The following is a 14438-nucleotide window of genomic DNA, read 5'->3' on the forward strand; positions in this document are numbered from 1 at the left end:
TCAGTCTAGCCGATAAGACCATCTGAAGTCAAAATATTGTTGTGATTTATACAAAACACTGGTCAATATGGGGTTAGTATGGAGTAAACATGTTGACGAACTCATACTATTGAGTGGTTGATTGTCAATTGGGACAAATAGACGACAAAAATAAGAAATATAAGGCGAAAGTTAAGGCCCATGAGGACTTATATATAAAAGACACCCATGTCAATACGAATGACAACTCTTACCGAAAAGAAGGAATGTCATGAAAATGAAACTAGGTTCGTTGGTCTAACCAATAAACTACGTAAAGAAGGTTTCGGGGACGAAATCTCTTTAAGGGGGGTAGACTTGTAACACCCCGAAACTATAAATATTTATATTATAAATTAAATGTCAGACCAAGATAAAGTGACTAGAAATAAATAACCTAGTTAATCACAAGGCAAGTAATAATAAGGGAACTTGGTTAAATCACAATATATAAAATTTGAGGAAAATTGAGGGGCCAAAAGTGACAAAACCGAAAATGCTTTTTATTAAATTAAAACAACAAAAACCAAAACACACACTACGTGTGTGCTCTGGTTCAACTAAAAACAGGGGGCGACCAAGAAGTTCTCCACCAAACCCTAACAAGCACAAAATCAACAAATTAGAAGGGCAAATCGAGCCCAAATCGAAATTCAATCATAGATTAATGATCACCGCAGTAATGGGATCATAAGGTATGTAAAATTTCGTTGTTTGATTTCATCTTGAATTCTAGATGAACACATGAGAATCGAAATTAGAGCTTGCATGATCATTATCTGGATGAAATAAGAATAAAATCATGTCTATGGGTAAACCCTAGTCTTTATCTTGTTGAATTAATGATTAAACTACGAAATTCATGATCATCCACCATGTGTGTGTAGTGGGTTTTGTAGAAAAATGATGAACACTAAAATCATGATTAGTAAACTAGTGTTATTTGAACTCTATGAAGTTAATCTTGATATTGAACAATAAATTAGATGATTGACTAGAAAAAGGTGTTAAAATCTTGGCTAAATAAGTAGTCATGAACTTGAATGTTGATTTAGTGAAATTATGCCCTTTAGGTGTTTGTTGAAATGCCTAAAAGAAAGCTAGATATGGTGATTTCGAACGAAACGCATATTTAAATGATAAGATGAATTATGCGTTATAATACATGAATGGAGTTCTAAACGAAGTGTTGTTTGAACTCTATAGGCAAAGAAGCCGAGTCTTCAAGCGGACAAGCCGGAGCGGACACGTGCTTGAAAGGAACGCTTTGAAGGTACGCGACTTATCGTCTCGTTACATTTATGTAGATAAGCCTAGTCGTAAATATGTTTAATGTTGTTATAGAGAAAATAGTTGTGTTTGGTGAGTCTAGGAAGTGATGGAATTCACTCGACAAACAAAACGCGTCAAAAGAAATAGTTGAAATAGGTATGTTGTCGAAATAGTGAAATTGTATTCCTTTGGTAAGTCTAAGAAGTGATGGAATTCACTCGACAAACAAAACGCGTCAAAAGAAATAGTTGAAATAGGTATGTTGTCGAAATAGTGAAATTGTATTCCTTTGGTAAGTCTAAGAAGTGATGGAATTCACTCGACAAACCAAGCGGATCAAATTAAATAGTTGGTTAGATATGCTTATTGATAATATTGCTTAATTAGTCATAATGGGATGTAAGTAAAGTGACGTAATTCACTAGATAAAGAACGGGTTAAAACAATGGTCGAAATGGTAGTGTTTGGAGTGACTCGAACGTCACTCGTTAAATTGAGTCATAAAAAGCAAAAACCATGGATTAGAAGGGATACGCTAAGGTCGACAAGCCCGGGAATGGGTAATTATGGTTAGAAAGCAATGTCGACAAATTATGAAGGTATGTAACTTGTTCTGTTAGATTATGTAAATTTGATATTTAAATCATTCATAATTGTGTTTTAGAATAAAGATTTGTATTAGTTGAAGTGACAGTGTTCACTACTTGATTGAATAAGTTAAATTTAGATTAGAAAGCATTTGGTAGTCATTAGAAATGGAGGATTCCATAAATGAGCCAAACGGGTCGAATAATTGTTTAGTAAGTAGTAAAAGTGTGTTTTGAATAGCATTCGGCGATGACGGATCACAAGAGCGTGAAACCATAGACTTGGTAATGAAACGTCGGTGATCATAAGCCCCGGATGTTGGGTAAATACGCCTTGCGGTCATAAAATTTGTTAGTGGTTGAATTATTGCAAAACTATACGGGTCAAATAAATACGTTAGGCATTTATAGACTTCCAGCTTGTACACTTTATTTTTGACACAATGATCATAATAGACGCGTTGGTAATTTAATTACGGATGCGTAGGAAAAAGAATCATGAAAAACGGACTTGTGGAACGAAAGTTATGTTGATTTAAAGTTGATTTTGGTTAAAAAAAAAATTATAGCTGGGAATATGCAGCATCAAGGACCCAACCCTTCTGCCGAAATGGGGTGCCCGCGTCGCGCGGCACCAACCAGGAACAGAGTCGCGTCACGTGACAATTGGTTGCGGCCCGCGTAAGCCGAAGTGGGATCTGTCGCGGGGCGCGACAGACCCAAATTGCAGAATTTTTGCTTTGTTTTCATTGTTTGGCAATAGAACTTGATTATACACGTTTTAATATTGTCAAGACTAACATTTAAGTTGGTTTTGATGTTAGGTGAAACCGGAAATACTCCGGATGGCGATCAAGCAAGATCTTATGAACCGAACAGAACAATTTGAAGCTTCCGCGTTATTATAGTTTGTTTTGACTAAATATGAACATGTAACTTTGATGTCACTTTTCGAACGTTTTAAACTAGTAGGGATGTTAATCCTAAATACTCTAACCATGTATTGGATATTAGACTTAACAATTTTTGATAACCCGTATTTTACGCAAACTAAATGCGTATTTAGTAGTAGATTCATCTAAAATTGAGACAGGTGTTACACCTATAAGCGTACACCACGTTAAAGTTTGAGCATAAGACGTAGATGGCGTTCATGATCAACTCTAGTTTTCGAATAAATAAGAATATCATCAATGAAGACTATCACAAAACGATCCAAATAAGGTTTGCAGACATGATTTATAAGATCCATGAACACGGCGGGTGCGTTGGTCAGGCCAAAAGGCATAACCACGAACTCGTAGTGCCCATAACGAGTGCGAAACGCAGTTTTAGGGATATCATCTTCGAGAACACGGAGCTGATGATAACCACATCTAAGGTCGATTTTCGAGAAACAGGACGCGCCTTGTAGTTTGTCAAATAGGTCATCAATACGAGGGAAAGGATAACGATTCTTAACGGTAAGCTTATTAAGTCCTCGGTAGTCAATACACATACGAAACGAACCATCTTTCTTCTTGACGATTAGTACGGGAGCACCCCATGGAGAGGTACTTGGACGAATGAACCCTTTGTCGAGTAGTTCCTAAAGTTGACGGGATAATTCTTGCATTTAGGAAGGTGCAAGTTGATTAGGAGCCTTGGCAACAGGAGTCGTGCCAGGTATAAGATCAATACGAAAATCAACAGATCTAGGAGGAGGAAGACCAGGAAGATCTTCAGGAAAGATATCAGGGAAATCACACACTACTGGAACATCGCTTATGTTCTTTCCCTTGCCCTTTTGTTCCACCACGTGGGCCAAGAAGGCAAAGTTCTGTTTACGTAAGCACTTGTTCGCTTGAGTGCATGACATCAACTTCAGTCCTCTAGAAGGTCGGTCTCCATAAACGTGGTAAAATATCACCAGACAGAAGAGGTAGGCGAACAAACTTCTCGTGACAAGCAATCTCGGCATGATTCTTACGCAACCAATCCATGCCGATTATGACATCAAAACTACCAAGTTGCATGGGTATTAGATCAATAGTAAATACGTGGTCGTTAAGAGTCAAGGAACAACCACTGAGCATAGAATCAACTAGAATCGATTAACCATCGGCAATCTCAACCGAAAACGACTTAGGTAGCTTAGAGCGTGCACAGTTTAACAAAGATTCAAATTCTATGGACATAAAGCTTCTGTCGGCACCAGTATCAAATAGTATCAAAGCGTAAAGATTATTGACGTGAAACGTACCATTAACGACATCATTGTCGTTACGAGCCTGAATAGCATTAATGTTGAACGCTCGTCCACGAGCGGCTAGCTGTTGCTCCTTGTTTAGCCGAGGGCACTGATTACGAAGGTGAGTAGTGTCTCCACACTTGAAGCATGCACGAACAGCGTTGACTGGCCTAGGATTCTGCTGAGGAGCTGGTATAGTTTCCTGAACTGGGGCTTGCTGAGCTTGGTTGGCTTGACGGCAGCAGAGAGTCGTGTGACCATAACAATTGCAATTGGTACACAGGCGACCGACAGAAGTAACAGGATGATGAAAGTTGCAAGTTGTACACTTAGGATGAGGCCTAGTGTACTGCTTTTTGATTTCAGGAGCAGGAGGGTTTGGAACAGCAGCAGCAAGAACAGTCTTAGCAGCAAGGTTTGCAGCAGGGACGATCGCATTGCACCCTGAACCCTGAGACTTTCTCTTCTTGTTCTTGCTGCCACTTGGCTGCTGGGTAACTTGGTTCGCTGATTTGGAGGGAGCAGAGGTAGCAAACTGTTTGTGACGGACATGGTTATTGTTTAAGCTTGCGGCAAGACGGTAAACTTCTTCAATAGTCTCCAGTTGAGCTGCTTCAATCGAATCACGCATTGCAGGAGGTAACCCATTGATGTACTTGGTTATCATGCATTTAGGAGTAGAAACTAAATGGGGCACGATAACGCTGAGTTGCTTGAAACGGGTAGTATAAGCCAGATTGTCATCACCAATCTGCCTGAGATGCCAGAACTCTTCCTCAAGCTTTAGCTGTTCATGGGGAGGACAGAATTCGAGCATCATCATTTCTCGCACCTCAGGCCATGGAATAGCATAAGCTTCTTCGTTAGAGTGGATGTTTCTCTCATTCGACCACCATTCCAAAGCTCTGACTTGAAACATTCACGTTGCACTCCTAGTCTTTAGATGTTCTGGGCATTCGCTGTTAATGAAGGTAACCTCGATGCTGTCGAACCACTCCAGCATAGCGGTCACCCCATCACTGCCCGTGAAAGGCCTAGGGTTGCAAGAGACAAAGTGTTTGTAGCTGAACTTTGTAGGCTTTAGCTTCTTGCCTTTAGATTCCACAGAGGAATGAGGAGTGTTCGATCCTTGGATGTCAGAGACGATCTTTGGCACGATGCGAGCGATCTGATCGGCCATGAATGACATCATCTTTTTCTGAGATTTTCCCCTGGACTTCTTGAGAGAGTCGGATAGTTTGCGGGAAGACATCTAAAGATCCAAGAAAAGGATCGTATGAGTCTAGGTCACAAAGTCTCACATTATATAGATTCATACACGGTTGCATAAAGACTCAAGTTTCACATAGTTTAAAAGATTCAACATCCGCAAACTCACGACTTTCGAATGGCACGTTGTGCGAAGGTCGGCGACATGTCAGAAACACTTATATATAGGAAGTTGCGGCGTATCCACCATGTTTCGGGCACATTACGCCCGCCTCGTATTCGGGGTCATGTTACGAGTCGCTTTTTGCCAACCATAACCATACACTCATTGTCACACACGCGTAGATTAATCAAATAGTTTCATATAGCTTAGCGTTCAACATTCTCACTACAGTCCATAAAACAACGAATTCCCACATGGCATGTGTTACGAAAGTTCGGCAACAGGATAGAAGCACTTATATATAGGAAGTACTAGTGGCGTATCCACCATGATTCGATCATGCCACGTCCGTCTCGTCGTCAGTGTCATGTTTCGCCAACCATAACATCAGACTCCATCATTTTCACATAACTTTCACATAGATCAATCAAGTAGTTTCAACAATTCCACCACGAGTCTGCAAACTACGAATTTCACATAGAACGTGGTACGAAAGTTCGGTAACATGCCAGAAACACTTATATGTAGGAAGTACCAGCGGCGTATCCACCATGTTGCGGACATGTCACGTCTGTCTCGTATTCGGTGCTAGGCTACGTTTCGTATTTGCCACTCACAACAACACATACACATTAGAGTACACATAGATTAATCAAGTAGTTTCACATAGCTTCAGAGTTCATTCTCATCACCGGCCTGCAAAACACTAGATTTCACATGGCACGTGGTACGAAAGTTGGTAACATGTCGGTAACACTTATATATAGGAAGTACCAGCGGCGTATCCACTATGTTTCGTCCATGTTACTTCTGTCTCGTATTTCGATGCCATGTTACGTATAGTGTTTTGCTACCACAACAACACATAGATTTAACCAGTAGTGTTACATATTTTCACGTTTAATCATGTTTCTCATAGTTCAATCAAGATTACCACATAGATTATCATGATGAATAAAGCATCATAAATTTAGTTCGATCCTGAAAGATTATGAATTATTGTTTTAGATTGCGGACATACATGCGATTTGTGTAAAAGTCTCGAAATGAACTAAGAATCAAGTTTAAAACCACATATAAAAATCGAGATAACATAAAAGATAGGCTTATAAAACATATGATTGTTCCGGGTAGAGGAACGTTGACTAACCAAAGTGATTCGAACCCCTTTCGAATTAAGGCAACGTGTTTTGACTTACTTAGACAAATACGTCATCGATGTTAGGCCTACGATATTTGTCCTTTTGGTCATTTCACGTTCCTAATTGATTGGGAATTTTGAGACTTCAGTGAGACAGAAAAATCAAAGAGTGGGACTAGTTATCAAGGTGCGAGTTTCACCTCTAACTTGACAACATCGTACCCTAATAGTATCGGTACTTATCAAAGGACAAGACCTACTAGAATATAGTATGGAAATTTCCTTCAAGGTTTTGATGTCACTCCTGGATTGAAGGTAATCTCGTGTAAAACACAAACACCGCATAGCAACGTTTTTCAAAGTATCCACCTGTATATTGTGTCAGCCTTAGGAAAGGCATGTAAGTTAACAAGAATATGTGTTGCTAGGAAGCAAGTACGGTAGAATGCATAAGTCTTAAAAAAAAGATAAGAGTCAAGATTCCTATAACTATAGACTAGGCAAAGCATTCCTACTTTTCCTAATTCCCTATAGTTATGGCTCTGATACCTATCTGTCACACCCCAACCGATGGCGGAAACATCGGGGTGCGGCAGTAAGCGTTCAGATTGGTCAAAAGTTTCCATAACACTAAAGATTTCAATATAGATTAATCAAGTTTCAAACGTAGTCTAAAGTCACACACAACGATCACCACAAAAGTATCAAATTACACAACTTCTCAAATTTTGTTCATAACTTATTAAATTAACTAGGTGAGTTTCTATGCATCATCCTAGCTTGATTCCTGAATCCAGCATCCTATCAGCCTGCAACATGTATTAAAATAATGTCAATACAATAATGTACTGGCGAGTATACAAGTTTGAGTATATAGAATAATACTTTAAAAGACTCATATCCGTCATGTAAACATATAAAATAGTTTCAGCCATGCTAGTTTTCGCAGTCCGAGTGATAGCCCAAGTATCCCAATGCGTTTACCACTTTCCCAAGTCTCAAGGAAAGCAAAATAGAATCATCCTAACAATACCCCCGAGGATAATGGGGAGGTGCATTACTCCTATAACGCTACTATTGTTAAGGCAGAACTACACACAAGGATTAAACGTTCACATAGCATAAAGAATCAAGAATCCAAAAAGTATCAAGTTTCACATTTACCGAGGATAGAGTATGATTCAAATAGTTTCAAGTTTCATAGAATACATGCTGCATCCCAAAAGTTTAAAACGAAAAGGGATCGAGTATAGTCACAGCGGGTGCTAAGTATCGACACCTACTGATTGGATCAAAGGGAGCTTTGAGATTAGCCTGATTATAGCTTAACAGATAAGCATCGGATAGAAAGGCAGAATCGTGAAAAGTGTCAGACCAGTCTTCTGATCGGATGGCCATCCAGACAGATGGTCATCCGGTCGGATGACTTATTAGATTCAGGATGACCACCATCCGATCGGATGGTCATCCGGACGGATGGCCATTCGATCGAATGGTCATTCGATCCAAAAGTGTGTTTTCCAAAATGTTTCAACTTTTGAAGTTTTTGTTGTAGTATAAATCCAAGTCGTTCGATCGGATGGTCATCCGAACGGATGACCGTTCGGTCGAATGACTGTTTGAGTGTAAGTTTCAAGGTTTAAAGTTCTGATTCAGAAATAGTTTAAGTGTTGGAGTTAGGGGTGCAAACGAGCCGAGCCCGAGCTCAACCAGGCTCGAGCTCGAGCTCGATTAACTTATGAGAGCTCGGGCTCGAGCTCGGCTCGAGTCGAGCTTTGTTTTCAAAGCTCGAGCTCGACTCCTTTGTATTTTCTCAAGCTCGAGCTCGGCTCGGGCTCGGTTCGTTTATTATCTATTTATTAGTATATTAAATAAAATAATATAAATAATAGACTTTTTAGGCTCGCGAGCTCGATAAGTGAAGCTCGGGCTCGGGCTCGTTTACTAAATAAGCTTATTTTTAGGTTCGAGGTCGGCTTGTGAACAAGTTTAAATAAGCTTGGCTCGACTCGGCTCGTTTACACTAAGGCTCGATAAGGCTCGACGAGCCTAACGAGCTTCACATGCGAGGCTCGAGCTCGGGCTCGATAAACAAACGAGCTTTGTTTTGAGGCTCAAGCTCGGCTCGGGCTCGATAAGGCTCGGCTCGTTTCGAGCTTTTTTCTAAGCCAATCTCGAGTAGCTCGCGAGCCGCTCGGCTCGTTTGCACCCCTAGTTGGAGTTCACTGAGATAATCCACCTGGTCGGACGGTCATTCGATCGGACGGCCGTCCGATCGGATGGTCGTTCGTTCTTCCTTGGTGTTCTTGTCTCTTTGAAACATCGTAAAATTTCTAAGTTTGAGTTTAATGAAGGTGACATGGTAACGCATCGATACAACAGAAAACCCACTAAGGTTCGGCTCGCCTGATCGGATGGGAATCACCCCGTTCGATCGGACGGCAGTTCTTGGCTAGGTTTCATGTCTGACCCGTAATCCGGTCATCTTCTTCGGTGGAATCCATCATCGAGCCAATCTCCAGACTAAGAAACAAGTCCTAAGTCTGTTTTGGATCTAGATTCCACCGATTTTAGTAAAAGTTTAAGAAAACTTGAAGGAATCGTGTGAAATCAACCAAAGGTGTTTATTTTATGATTAGATTGCAGAAAACATGTAAAAATCTAGTGAAATCTTTCGGATTTGTACTGACTTTGATGGAATGACATCATACTCACTAAACCGAGATGACATCACCTCCAAAGAGTCTAGATCTTGGGGATTTCATGGTGGAAATCAGTGATTCGACCGAGATTAAGATGAGGAATTGTGTAATGAGTAAAGTTGTACAAGAATCGAGTTAAAAATTACAGAAATCGCCGGAAAATGGAGGAAAAGTGTAGTGCGTGCGCTTGGATCGGAGGGGACTGTCACATCAGTGAAGAATGATGTGACAGGTCCTATTTATAGTGTCAGAGGTGAGAAAGGCGGTGCAAGAAGCTAGATCGGATGGCTGTTCGGTCGAATGGCCCTCCGATCGGATGGTCATCCGGTCGGATGGTCATCGATTGGATGTCCATTCGGTCAATCCAATCCGTTCAGCAACTTTTCCGTCTTTGGATCGTTTTGCGAGCTAGATCAAGCGTTGCGTTGCGTATTATTGTGTAGTTTTATGACAAGATTATTTAATTAACACAAAAGTTTCCAAGTTTACGTAAGTGTCAAGCCTCTAGTTTCTCGTTCAACCAAGTCTCAAGTCTCACGAGTCTCAAGAGTCAATAGTCCAGTATCAAGAGTCAAGCACCAAGTCTCTAGTTTCAAGAGTCAAATATCTAGTATTAAGCATCAAGTATCAAGAATCAAACATCAAGAATCAAGTATCAATAATCAAGTATCAAGAGTCAAGTATCAAGAATCAAGTATCAAGAGTCTAGTATCAAGTATCACCAAGATTCAAGTTTCAAGTGTCAAGATTCACAAAGTATCATAAGTGTCAAGTTTCACATCGTATAAGGACTAAAATTGTCAAAAGATAAAAGTTTAGGGACGCAGGGCGTTACAGTTATAACATCAAGTATAACAAATCATATTGAATGTCCAATTACGTAATAATTTATATTGAATGTTTAATCACGTAATCTTTAAAAAAATAAAAAATTAAGAAAAACTATAGCAAGAATCTACTTAAATTAAAGATAATGAAATTCTCGTTAATTTGATGTAATTTTTTTATAAAGCATTACTATATAAAAAAAGTTATAATCGTTTAAAAATTATGAGAAAAGTAACTTTATAAGTCGAACAATATTAGACATTATCAAAGTACTCTTCTTCACTTCGTACAAGATTAATGTGTTTAATGTCTTGTAGAATAACCAATCTCTCAACAACAATTACTGAAGACAACTTATTTCTTTAAAAGAGTAGACTGTTAAAATGGTCCCTGAGGTTTGGTCACTTTGGTGACTTTAATCCAAAACTCAAACCTTTTGAATCGGGGTCCTTGTGGTTTCAATTTTGTTATTATTTTCATCCAAAATCAAAATCTTGTCGGATCTTTTCAGTTAACATCAAACTTTTTGTCTTTTTCCTCCCTTTTAATGCAGGGTAAAATGATTTTTTAGCGTTTTATTATAACAATATAAAAAAAATTTGACCAAATTTTAACTAAAAAAGATGGATGCTAACTGAAAAAAATTTAACTAGATTTTGTTTTAAAATGAAAATGGCAACAAAATTAAAATCACATAAATTCATATTTAAAAGGTTTGAGTTTTTAACTAAATTGATAAAACTGAACGAACTTATCTGACATTTTGGGAGTTTACTCTCTTTAAAAAAGACGACTTAAACGATCACCTTTTTCCTATATAAATAACACCTGCAAAGCACCTTAGGCACCACGCTATTCAGCTGCACCACCTCTCATTCGGTAAACCATCTCTTTGACCATTCAATTAAGGGCTTTCATGATCTGATATTTTCATGCTACAAACTTGTTTATGTTCTGAATTATATGCTATATTTAGGTTTTCAAGAACGAATGTTTGATCAATTTCACACTCAATTCACATGATTATTTTGTTATATGTGATGTTGGGGATCTATAATTTCAATTTGGGATGGTGGGTTTGGTTGGAATTGTGTGAATATTTTGGTGAGATTAGTGTAGGCAAGGTGTTTTATGTGAGTTTGTTTGTGTTGGTTTTAGTGTGATATTATGGGGAACTTGCTCTGTTTGGTTCAAGTAGATCAATCTACTGTTGCTATAAAGGAGACTTTTGGGAAGTTTGATGATGTTCTTGAGCCGGGTTGTCATTGCGTGCCTTGGATATTCGGAAGTCGGCTTGCTGGTCATCTTACTCTCAGGGTTCAGCAGTTGGATGTCAAGTGTGAGACCAAAACAAAGGTCTTAATCTTTCCCTTCGTATAATATGTTCAATTTGGGGACAATTTATATTTGAGTAAAGATGTGTTGAATGATGAGTTCTCAATGTTTAAAGTACATGTATAAATGTATTTATGAATTATTAAAAGACAATCTGAACCATAAAGACTCATCTCATGCTTGTCAATGGCGGCTATATCGCGTTACGTAGCGTTGTGCGTGCGTCCATATGGCGCTATAGGGTTTATAGCGACATACAACAACCCGTTCTGTAATTATTTATCTTTTTATTTTTTGACGACTATAAATAGTGATGCCCGTTAGTGTTTTTTTTTTTTTTTTGTTTCACGATTGAAAAATGAAGCGTATTTCGATGAAAATACATGTAAAAATAGCGTATTTTGATAAAATATACATGTAAAATGTTTCTTAAATTTTATATTACTTTATCGCAAAAAAGTGTTTTCTAAGGTGCTTTTAAGCGTTTCTCGTAATTGTAATTCAAAACATGTTATATTGTTTTTCAGGACAATGTCTTTGTCAATGTTGTAGCTTCGATACAATATCGTGCTTTGTCTGATAAGGCGAGCGATGCTTACTACAAACTCAGCAATACAAGGGCCCAAATCCAGGCCTATGTTTTTGATGGTATAAACCTTGAACAATCACAGGCTACATATCAAGAAATTTTTTTCCTTTTCTGTTTTAAATCTTTATATGTTGTCGGTAGGGGTGCTAAACGGGTCGTGTTCGCGGGTTCAACACGACCCGAACCCGAAAATTTTACACAAACCCGAACCCGAAAATCGTATCATACATATGAACCCGAACACGACCCGAAGTTTCGTGGGTTGACCCGAACACGACCCGTTCAACCCGATTTTTTTTATTTTTTGCTGAAATTAATATATTAAAACTAAAATTTACTTAAAAACACAAATGTATATAATAATATCATATTTAAATTACAAAATCTATGTTAATTTCTCTTTTTAAGTTATAATCATGGCATAAAATACACACCCCATTTAATTTATGACATAAAATATATTGTAAAAAAATATAATATAGTATAAATGTGTTAAATGGGTCAACTTGCCAACCCGACCAGGTTGACCCGAAACCGACCTGTTAACCTAAACGGGTTCGCGGGTTCAACCTGAAACCGACCCGAACTCGTTTAGGCTAAACCTAGACCCGCGAATTTCGTGTTAGGTTCGTATCGGGTTTTCGGGTCGTGTCAGAAATTCACACCCCTAGTTGTCGGTATCCTAACATGAACATTTATTTACATCTTCTAGTTATAAGAGCTAGTGTTCCAAAGCTTAATCTTGATGATGTGTTTGAGCAAAAGAATGATATTGCTAAGACTGTGGAAGAAGAACTTGAAAAGGTAAATTATTAAGTCAAGGAGTCGTCCATTCGTTATATCATATATGTTCATGAACAGCAGAATCTTTAATTGATTGTGACATGTTTATGTTTGAACTTACTTATAGGCAATGTCGGCTTACGGTTTTGAGATTGTTCAAACATTGATTGTTGATATCGAACCCGATGTGCATGTGAAGAGAGCAATGAATGAGATCAACGCAGGTAAAGTTTTCTTATTACGCATCTCCCTGTTATCATCCTGTCTTAATTGACACATTTGTTTCGAAAGGAAATAGTTCAAACGCATCCAAAGTCGTTCAAAATGTATTTTTAACAAATAAAAACGTCCTTTTTTATTCATCAAAAAGATTGTTATTCAAATAATATTACTAATGTAGGCATGTCTACACAGTAGTTTTTTTTTATAAATAACTAAAATATTTGGACATAATTTTTTTCGGTCAACCCAATTTGACCAGAACCAAAACGTTACCCATCTGATGGAACCCGTCTGACTCAATTATTTTGCAGCTGCAAGGCTAAGGGTGGCGGCTACTGAGAAAGCTGAGGCTGAAAAAATTCTACAAATCAAGAGAGCCGAGGGTGAGGCTGAGTCGAAATACCTGTCTGGTTTGGGTATTGCGCGCCAACGACAAGCGATTGTGGATGGGTTAAGAGACAGCGTGTTGGGTTTCTCGGTCAATGTGCCCGGGACCACAGCTAAAGACGTGATGGACATGGTTCTAGTGACTCAGTATTTTGACACCATGAAGGAAATTGGGGCTGCATCCAAATCGTCTGCTGTGTTTATTCCTCATGGACCTGGTGCTGTTCGTGATGTGGCTACTCAGATACGTGATGGTCTTCTTCAAGGCAGTGCTGCTGCTAGTTGATTTTCGGAGTTTGATGGCAATGCAATCGTAAGAGTACAGTTTCATGTTTTCTTAAGTAATCGTGGTGTATGTTTTTAACTTCGTGTGAAGCTTATGTGCGGACGCTATGTTTGTGTATATAGGGTTATGAAATGATGTCTATATGGATATTTCCTGCTTGAATACGGTTTTCTAAATAGAAGCCCTGTTGTCTTTTACAAGTCTATAGATCTAGCTTTTTGGGTATATTTATGGGTCGGCCATGATTACTAGGGTTGTTCACGAGCCAAGCCGAGTCCGACGCAGGCTTAGCTCAAGCTCGCCTCAAATTCTAAAGTGAGCTGGCTTGGCTAGAGTTTTACACCGAGCTAAAAATCTGAGCTCCAGCTTGGCTCAGCTAAATCCGAGGCACAAGCTATTTGAATGTTATTAAACCCAGTAACCCACTCACCATAAGCAAGACGAATTTGATAAACGTCGATTTACTGTATGTAGTCGAGATGGCATTGTGATGTTGTGAGATGCTATATACTCTAGTTAGGTAGTCTGACCCAATATATTTCAATTTCCTGGAACCTAGTGAAGGGTATACAGATAAAGTTCTTGTTGAATATTTATTGAACCAACGAATTTGCAGAAACAAGTTCCCATATAGTTGACTCGGATAGCCGCTAAGAATCGCAAATCATGCTATTAGATCGAATAAC

The 14438-nt window shown here is 38.7% G+C and overlaps 1 protein-coding gene and 1 long non-coding RNA gene across 2 annotated transcripts; both read left to right on the top strand.

The window, feature by feature from the left end:
- The first annotated feature begins 574 nt into the window (after window positions 1-574).
- LOC110871485 lies at window positions 575-2887 on the top strand. Its single transcript, XR_002553779.2, has 3 exons — window positions 575-713; window positions 1225-1291; window positions 2702-2887. It is a non-coding gene; the product is annotated as an uncharacterized LOC110871485 (long non-coding RNA).
- An 8010-nt stretch (window positions 2888-10897) lies between these two features.
- Window positions 10898-13955, top strand: LOC110873743 (hypersensitive-induced response protein 1). Its single transcript, XM_022122739.2, has 6 exons — window positions 10898-11029; window positions 11309-11506; window positions 12013-12133; window positions 12787-12878; window positions 12985-13081; window positions 13391-13955. The coding sequence occupies exons 2-6, from the start codon at window positions 11318-11320 to the stop codon at window positions 13750-13752; spliced, it is 861 nt and encodes a 286-aa protein (XP_021978431.1). The 5' UTR covers window positions 10898-11029; window positions 11309-11317; the 3' UTR covers window positions 13753-13955.
- Window positions 13956-14438: the final 483 nt, after the last annotated feature.

This window comes from Helianthus annuus, chromosome 8 (assembly GCF_002127325.2).
Source record: "Helianthus annuus cultivar XRQ/B chromosome 8, HanXRQr2.0-SUNRISE, whole genome shotgun sequence".
Classification (NCBI taxonomy): domain Eukaryota; kingdom Viridiplantae; phylum Streptophyta; class Magnoliopsida; order Asterales; family Asteraceae; genus Helianthus; species Helianthus annuus.